This window comes from Propithecus coquereli, unplaced genomic scaffold (assembly GCF_000956105.1).
Source record: "Propithecus coquereli isolate 6110/MARCELLA unplaced genomic scaffold, Pcoq_1.0 Scaffold640, whole genome shotgun sequence".
Lineage (NCBI taxonomy): Eukaryota > Metazoa > Chordata > Mammalia > Primates > Indriidae > Propithecus > Propithecus coquereli.
This window is the reverse complement of record NW_012152397.1, coordinates 1,025,527-1,034,611: the sequence shown is the minus strand read 5'-3', so window position 1 is coordinate 1,034,611 and position 9,085 is coordinate 1,025,527. Positions and strand designations below refer to the sequence as shown.

General features: G+C 48.4%; 1 protein-coding gene across 1 annotated transcript in view; it reads left to right on the top strand.

The window, feature by feature from the left end:
- LOC105822844 (NACHT, LRR and PYD domains-containing protein 1-like) overlaps nucleotides 1-9,085 on the top strand; it is a gene marked incomplete at its 5' end in the record, with an annotated part of 61,543 nt that overhangs the window by 6,872 nt on the left and 45,586 nt on the right. Inside the window, 4 exon segments of the mRNA XM_012659874.1 lie at nucleotides 10-131; nucleotides 2,158-2,361; nucleotides 5,402-6,103; nucleotides 6,106-7,021. Coding sequence (XP_012515328.1) covers nucleotides 10-131; nucleotides 2,158-2,361; nucleotides 5,402-6,103; nucleotides 6,106-7,021 — 1,944 coding nt within the window.

The following is a 9,085-nucleotide window of genomic DNA, read 5'->3' as shown; positions in this document are numbered from 1 at the left end:
GTCCCCCAGCCAGCCCACCTCCACTGCTGTGCTGAGGTTCTGTCGCCCTGGGTCCCTGGGGCACCCCAAGGTCTCAGAAAAGAGAAGGATTTCAAGATGGCTTCCTGACGCATCTGGACACCCATTCGGAGGTGAGGCTTGCTGAGCTGGGCTGAGAGCCTAGGGTAGGGCTATGAGTCAGCCAGCGGGTCTCCACCTGAGTGAGTGTGTACCTTGGGGGACAGCAGAGGAAGTGTGGAGGAGGCAGGATGGGGTGGTCAGAGCAGCAGGCCTCAAAATATCTTTCAGGGACTTGCCAGTGCTGAGATTATATCCCTCCCCATTTGACAGATGGGGAAACTGAGACCCATGTACATCAAGTAGTAGGTCTCACCCAACTGGGTACCATGTGTGTCATCGTCCTTGCCTCAGCAGAGTTCAGCTCACAATCTTGGTGGACTCTGAAGATCCTTGGGGTCAGGGTGGTTCAGATGTTCAAGAGGACTCTGTTCTCCAGATGGGCCCCAAGAGGGGGCCAGGCTCATTTCTCAGCCCAACCCAGTTTCCTCACCAGACTTCTCTTATTTTGGTCTCTGACATCCTGAATCACCCAGGCCGCAAACCTCAGCTACACCCTTGTCTCTTCCTCTGTTCATGACAGCATCAAAGTGGTCACCTCTTCCCAAGGCAGAAGGGCCAGAGAGAGCAGCTCATTTGTCCAAGCTCCCACAGTATTTAGTAGCAGAACAAGGGCTAGAACCTGGAACAATCCATTCCTGGTGCAGTGATTTTCTCCTCACCCTGCTGCTGCTTTGTGACAGTCCTACCCTTGTTCTTTCCCTTCCTTCTATGCCCATTCCCACCCCTCCCACCCCCGTGCCCCGGCAATTATGGTCACAGGTTCATACTCCACTGCCCTCAATTTTCACCTTGACTTTAACAGCTTGCTGTGTGACATGGAACAAGTCACTCCACCCCTCTGTGTCTCATTTTCCTCCTCTGAACCTTCATACTACTCAGTTTTCACTCCTCATGCCACCCGTCACTCCACAGTACAGAATTTGCACCTCTTTGAGTGCTGCACAAAAAACCCACTTGCACAGAAGTCCAAGTGCTTGATGTAAATTCTACTGAAGATATTGTAGGAGATGAAGATATTGTAGCTGCTTACATCTCTCCCCACAGAGGGGCCCTCCTATGCCCCCACCAGCATTCTTCTCTCTCTTGCCCTTCCCCCATGCAGTACCCAGTCTTACTGGCTCTTCCCTGCTCTATGACACAGAGCAATTCTGCTCTGCCCCCAATTTGCATAGCTCAAATTTCAGTGCCTAGCAAAGCAGCACCTGGCAGTAAAGACAAACCACCCTCCCTAGAATGCCATTTAGTAACTACTTATTATTACTTGAAATGGGGAGCTCAGCTCTTGAAGTGGCTTATAAAGATCCTTCTACTTCAAACTGAGTGTGGTGGCTCATCCCTGTAGTCTCAGTTACTTTAGAGGCTGAGGCGGGAGGATCACTTGAGCCCAGGAATTTGACCCTGTGGTGAGCTATGATGATGATGCCACTGTACTCTAGCTCAGGCAAGAGAGAGAGACCTTATCTCAAGGGGAAAAAAAAATATCTTTCTACCTAATACACACTGTCCACACTGTATTCCCACTAAGAAGTTTCAAATCAGCTACTAAGAGAATAAAATTATCTCTCTACATTTACATGGTTTTAGAAATAGTATTACTGGCCGGGCGCGGTGGCTCACGCCTGTAATCCTAGCTCTCTGGGAGGCAGAGGCGGATTGTTTGAGCTCAGGAGTTCGAAACCAGCCTGACCAAGAGCAAGATCCTGTCTCTACTAAAAATAGAAAGAAATTAATTGGACAACTAAAAATATATAGAGAAATTAGCCGGGCATGGTGGCACATGCTTGTAGTCCCAGCTACTTGGGAGGCTGAGGCAGGAGGATCGCCTGAGCCCAGGAGTTTGAGGTTGCTGTGAGCTAGGATGACACCACAGCACTCTAGCCCAGGCAACACAGTGAGACTCTGTCTCAAAAAAAAAAAAAAAAATAGTATTACTAACACCCATCTCACAGGATTGTTGTGAGCATTCCAACCATATGCACCTAAAATAAAATGGATGTTCAGTAAATAGTCATTTCTTTCCTGTCATTCCCCCTCTAGAACACCTTTCCTCACTCCTCTACCAAGCTCTTCCAAGCTCCCCAGACCACGAGTCTCCAAGCCAGGAGTCACCAAATGCCCCCACATCCACAGCAGTGCTCCGGGACTGGCAATCCCTACCTCAGCCCAACCTAGGGCCCAGAAAACAGGAGGCTCCAGGGACTGAGTGGCCTCTGGCTGAAACATCTGGAAATTGCTGCACAGGTGAGACCCTGCTGAGCTCCTGGAGAGGGGTGGGTGAGGCAGAAGCATGGACAAAGAGTCCCCTGGGGGTGCAGTTGGCAGGGTGAACACAGAGGATCTCCAGAAATCCTACTATTGTAGTCTCTCCATTGGACCAAGGCACTATTTCCAGGAGGCCTCTGAACATTAAAATGTAGATGCATTTTCCAGCACAGGAAACATATCACCTGGTTTACTGGATGGGGCACTGGCCTGGGGTCAGGAGAGCTAGATTTCATTTCCACTGAGCTTCTCACCCCCTGGGCAACCTAGAGCAAATCACATGCCGTAAGTGTTTGCTGGACATTCTGTGTCAGGTCCTGGGCCTCCGGCTACACTTGCATATTGTACTTGAATTTTACAACCAGCCCATGAGACAGATATTGTTATTAACCGACCCTGGAAATGAGAAAACTGAGGCTCAAAAAGGTAAAGTCTCATAGTTAATAGTGATGGAGATGCCTTCACTCTCTCTGACATCATGATCCACACTTTTAACTCATATATCCTGCTCCCTGTGCCACAGGTACACAGGTCCCTGATGCCATGGTCTTAACCACTGAACTGTACTGCCTTTCAATACTAGGAGTTGTCCCCTTTGAAATCTGAGAGTTGTTATGTTTAAAGGATTTATTCTGTACCCAGCTAGGAGTAAACTTGTAGAATTCATGATCCTAAAATATGGCCCGGGGCTCAAAGTATATCAATCAACTTATTCAGTCATGCCATTTCCCATTCAAAGAAAGAAAAAAAGGAAAAAAGGAAGGAAAAAAGGAAACATTAGAGGCATCTTACAGAAACATACAAATGTAATAACCTTACTATAATAGAATGCAATAACATTAAAAGTGAAAAAAGCAAGTAAGAAAGCCATGAGGACTAATCGGTTGCTATAATTGAAGTTTCCACTGGTTGTGAGCATCCCAGAAACCAGGACAAAAGGGGAAATAAAAAGGGTTACATAATACCTATTGCTCAATAGAAAAGACCAATGCAAGAGAAATACATTTTTCCCTGATTCTAAATTCTAAGCGAATTTTTCAAGTGAAGAACTTGAACAAAATTACATTCCCAATAACAGTTTCATAGCAAGTACAGAAACCACATCATATGCTTTTTGATATATCAAGAACAAAGGTAGGAAAGTGTGTTGGTGTAAAAGACAACATAGTAAATGTTTTAGGCTTAGCGGGCCGTGGTTTCTCTCTCACAAGTACTCAACTCTGCCCTCATAATCCAAAAGCAGCTATAGTTAGTATATAAACCAAAGGGCATGATGTCTGTGTTCTAATGAAACTGTACTTACGGATGCTAAATTTTGAATTTTACATAATTTGCACATCATGAAATATTATACTTCTTTTGATTTTTTTAAACCATCTAAAAATAAAACAACAATTCTTAGTTTGCAAGTAGTACTAAAACAGGTGACTGGCTGGGGTTGGCAAACTCCAGCCAAATCCAGCAGCCACCTATCTTTGTGAATTTGGCTGGAGTTTGTCAATACCTGATCAAGAACATGATATTAAAATGAAACTCATTCGTGGTATCGGGGGTAAGGGTAGAATTTTTAAAGTATGACTTGATTTAAGAGGATTTAGATACATGGCATGGTGACAGAGCCATGAAAACCAGGAGGTTTTGGAGAATGTGGCATTAAGAAGAGCCACGCCCCCAGTGGCACCTCAGGCAGACACAGTCTGAGCAGGGCAGACTATGGCCATGACCCCACATGGCCATCCTGAGGCTCGTAGAATATTTTCACCTTGCCAGAAATGTTCCCACAGGAGACAATAAAAGCAGAGCTATAGATTAGGAACTCAGATGTGGGGTGGCCCTCTGAACATCCCAGGCTCAACAGCACTAAAGGCATGAATTGACCCCACCTTCTCCACTCTCCCCAGATTTTCCTCAGCACACCTGCAAAGGTAGGACAGGTAACCTTGAACTACAGAGGCCCAGTAAGTTTCCCAGGGTGAATGGGACTTCAGCATCCCAGATGAGTCACTTGCATCATCTCTAAAATTCCACTAAGGAGAAAAGTGAGAGGCACTCGAGATATTGGGAAGGGAAAGAAAGGAAGGGGTTGTAGCAATTGTTCTATTTGGAATCTATGATGGGAGCCTGAGATCTCTCCCTAGGGGACAGTCCTACCTGTGAGCTCAGCTCCTCACAGTTCACAAGGCATCTTCCCTTGTGTCTCAGGTTGGGCTCCCTCAGAAACAGACTCTGAGTCAGGATTTGCTTGCAGATAGTTCAATGGGGAGGAGAAGTGAGGGAAGCGTGGAGCCCAAGAAAGGTGCACTATGAAGCAGATTATCCCTGGGAGCAACTGAGGTTCATGCTGCCAGAGATGTCTGGGAGACAGTGAAAACATACCTTGGATTGTCTGTCCTGGGGACAAGGGACCCTCAACCGTTGTCCACTGAGGACTCCTCCTGGAGTCTTAACTCCCCAGTGTTTCTGGCCCACCCCACTTGTGGCCCTCAGACAGATAACCACAGGTGTTGCAGAAGGATATCGTTGGCATGTACTGCAATGATGGGTGCTAAGGGGATGCTGTCAGGACCCAACAGCATCTGCAACATTTTCATTATCTCCATCAGCCCTGCATGACCTCCTACAGGGAGATCTCACAATCTCAATTTACGGATGAGAAAACTGAGGCTCAGTGGCGCTAATGGCCCAAGTCATGGGCTTAATGGGGACAGAGCCTTGTGCATATTTTGTTCATTCTTTATCCTCAGCCACTAGAACAGTACATGCTACATAATAAGCCCTTGATAAATATCTGATGAAGGAAAGTCAAACAGGGAGGATGACTTGATTCAGTCAACACTTGAACTGGGATCTTCTACCCAAAAGCCCATGTCCCTTTTGCTACATGGCAAGAAGACACCAATGTCTACAGCCAGTGCAGTGTGTGACTTGGAGTAGGTACCTAAAAAAGTTGTTGAATGAATGAACAAATGAATGAACAAGTCTATTCTATACCTTTATGTTCCATCCTTCCCTCTCTTAGGAATGAGAGAAAGATACCAGAGCCAGAGGAGAGAGAACTCCTGTTCCACACTGTCCGGGAAAAGTGAGGATTTGCACCAAAAATTCACACAGCTCATACTTCTACAAACACCTCAGCCCAGAGGCCATGAGTCCCTGGTCAGGGGAAGCTGGCATCACGACATGGTGGAGAATCAAGGACGTTTGATTGAGATCGGAGACTTATTTGGCCCAGTCCTGGGACCCCAAGAAGAACCTCGCGTAGTCATACTGCACGGTGCTGCTGGAATTGGGAAGTCAACACTAGCCAGGCAGGTGAAGAGGGCCTGGGAGGAAGGCCAACTGTACAGAGACTGCTTCCAGCACGTGTTCTACTTCAGCTGCAGGGAGCTGGCCCAGGCCAAAGTGCTCAGTCTCGCTGAGCTCATCACAAAAGCCTGGGTGGCCCCTCTGTCTACGCTTGGAGAGATCCTGTCTTGGCCAGAGTATCTGCTCTTCATCCTCGATGGTGTGGATGAGCCAAGATGGGTCTTAGAGGAGCAGAGTGCTGAGTTCTGTCTGCACTGGAGCCAGCAGCAGCCGGTGCACGTGCTGCTGGGCAGTTTGCTGGGGAAAACCATACTTCCCAAGGCTTCCTTGCTGATCACCACTCGGACGACAGTTCTGCAGAAGCTCATTCCTTCTCTGGAGCAGCCACGGTGGGTGGAGGTCCTGGGGTTCTCTGACTGGAATATTTCTACAACTATTTCACAGATGAAAGCCAAGCAATTAGAGCCTTTGGCTTGGTTGAGTCAAACAGAGCAGTCTGGACCCTGTGTCTCGTGCCCTTCGTGTCCTGGCTGGTCTGTTCTTCCCTGAAGCAGCAGATGGAGCAGGGGGAAGAACTCACACTGACCTCCCAGACAGCCACGGGCCTCTGTCTGCGCCACCTCTCCCAGGCTCTCCCAGCTCAGCCCCTGGGGCCCCAGCTGAGGGGCGTCTGCTCCCTGGCTGCTGAGGGTGTCTGGCAAGGAAAGAGCCTTTTCAGCCCAGATGACCTCAGGAAGCACGAGTTAGATGAGGCCATTATCACCACTTTCTTGAAGATGGGTGTTCTTCAAAAGCACCACACCTCTCCGAGCTGCAGCTTCACCCACCTGTGCTTCCAGGAGTTCTTTGCAGCAATGTCCTGTGCCTTGGGGGATACGGAGGAGAGAGGTGAACATCCTAACTGCATCGGAGTTGTGGAAAAGTTACAAGAAGCATACAAAAGCCATGACGTGTTTGGGGCACCAACCACACGTTTCCTATTCGGCCTTCTAAGTGAGCAGGCGGGGAGAGAGATGGAGAGCATCTTCAACCGCCGGCCGTGCCTGGAGAGGAGGCGGGAGCTGCTGCAGTGGGCCGAGGCGGAGGCCCAGGGCCTGCAGGCCCCGCTGCAGCCACGCTCTCTGGAGGTGCTCCACTGTTTGTACGAGACTCAGGATGAGGAGTTCCTGACACAGGCGATGGCCCATTTCCAAGGGATGAGTGTGTGTGTCCAAACGGACGTGGAGCTCCTGGTGTTCACTTTCTGCATTAAATTCTGCCACCACGTGAAGAGGCTTCAACTGAATGAGGGTGGACAGCACAGACCCACGTGGAGGCCCCCTGGGGTAGTCCTGTGAGTATCCGCCCCCTCCTCTCTCCAGCCCCTCTATTCGTCCCATGGGCCTGAATGTCCTGAGCACCGAAGGCACTGTCACTGGGCCTGCTCACCAGTGACTCCTAACTGCACAGTCTGACCACTGTTCTCTGTCCATGGTGGGACAAGTCCTGCTGGTTCCAGAGAAGCCTGGTGGGGCCCTGCCTTGAGCTGCGGCCCTTCTCCGACCCCGAGGACGGCCACCCGCCTTCTCTCCTGGACGCACTCCCCCTTCACACTGACCTTAGCTGCCCCCACGCTCCCTGAGGATCCCACAGCCCACCTGCCCCTGCTCCTCTCTCCACGTGCTTTCTCTCTGAGCAATTGCTCACTCGGCTGCTCTAGGAACCCCCTCAATGACATGAACATTGGCCCTGAGATCTTCCCCCACCACCTCAGAATGCATTTCTGAAAGGAAGCCCCCTATTTGTCTCTCAAAAACTGACTTCTTTGTTTGTGTCAGTGGTGCCACGATTGTCCCAGGCAGTCAACCTGAAACCCACCCTCTGAGCACCCGACAGCATCTTTCGCTAATCATCCTCCAGCCCAGCAATGCTGAGAACTTCCCCATCCGGCTTCCCCTGCCTCTGTTGCACTGTTGACCATAGTATTGGGATGTGTCTATCTCCCCCTTTAGATGGCTCATTCCATAAATATTTATTTAGCACTAATTTTATGCCAGGCCCTACACATCACAGACTAAAATGCACAATCCCTGACCTAAGGAGCTCAAAACCTGGGGGAGAAGATAGACATTCATCCAATAATGACAGTAGAGTGTGATGCCTTATTATAGGTATGAATACATTACTATACATAGTAAAGGTATGGTCAAGGTTCTATGGTGGCCAAAGGAAAAGAGTGACCACTTTCCTAAGGGACCAGAAAAGAAAAAATTCCCAGAGGAAGAAATATTTGATTTGGGTCATTTATTTTCAGATTTCTAAACTTTTTTGTCACAATAAAACTTGTGTTCACTGTAGAAAAATAATGACAGATAACTAAACAAAAAAATGAAAATTAATATGAACCAGAATTCCATCAGAGATGACTATCATTAAGAACTTATGGTCAACTCTAAGAAGACTATCCTTTTTTTCTATGCACACTTCTGTGGCAAAATTGAACCACACCATAGATTTTATTTCACATCAGCTTTATTTTCTGGATTTATCAAGGTTACAAGGTTACCTTCCTGTGTTAAGTAGTCTGATGCAACACCCTTTTAAATGGCCACATGGTACTCAACAGGGAAAGTGCCATGCTTGATTTGGCCATTCCAGTATGCTTGCCCATTTTAGGTTGTTTCTAGTTGTTTATGGTTATAAATGTGAAGTAGGGCTGGGCACGGTGGCTCACACCTGTAAATCCCAGAACTTTGGGAGGCTAAGGCGGGAGAATCACTTGAGGTCAGAAGTTCAAGACCAGCCTGAGCAAGAGCGAGACCCCATCTCTACAAAAAAATAGAAAAATTAGCTGGGCACGGTGGTGCACACCTATACTCCCAGCTAGTTGGGAAGCTGAGGCAGGAGGATCCCTTGAGCCCAGAGGTTTATGGTTGCAGTGAGATATGATGACACCACTGCACTCTGGCCAGGGTGACAGAGCCGTGTCTTAAACATAAATAAAATAATAAAATAAAATAACAAAATAAAATAAAACAGAATAAACGTAAAATAAAATAAAAAGAAGTAGGCCATGAAGGATCTGGATACCGGTGTTGCAAGTGGCAGTGGCCTGATGTGGGGCCTTCACAAGAGTCCTGAGCAGGCACAGAAGCAGAGGCCGGATGTGGGGCATGAGGAACCAGGAATATCAGGCCAGACCAAGAGAGCTTGGGACGGACACTGGCAAGTGGTGCCTGCAGGGATTCCACGGGACAGTCGGAGGCTGCAGCTGCAAGTGGGAAGGGGATTTTCAGGGCATGGAGTCAGCTAGGCCAGGCAGAGAGAACGTAAGGGGGCTCCTGTGCACAAACAGTCCAGGAAGAAATAAGGAAGACTGCCGAGGGTGGTGGGAAGGGAGACGAGGACAAGGAGAGAC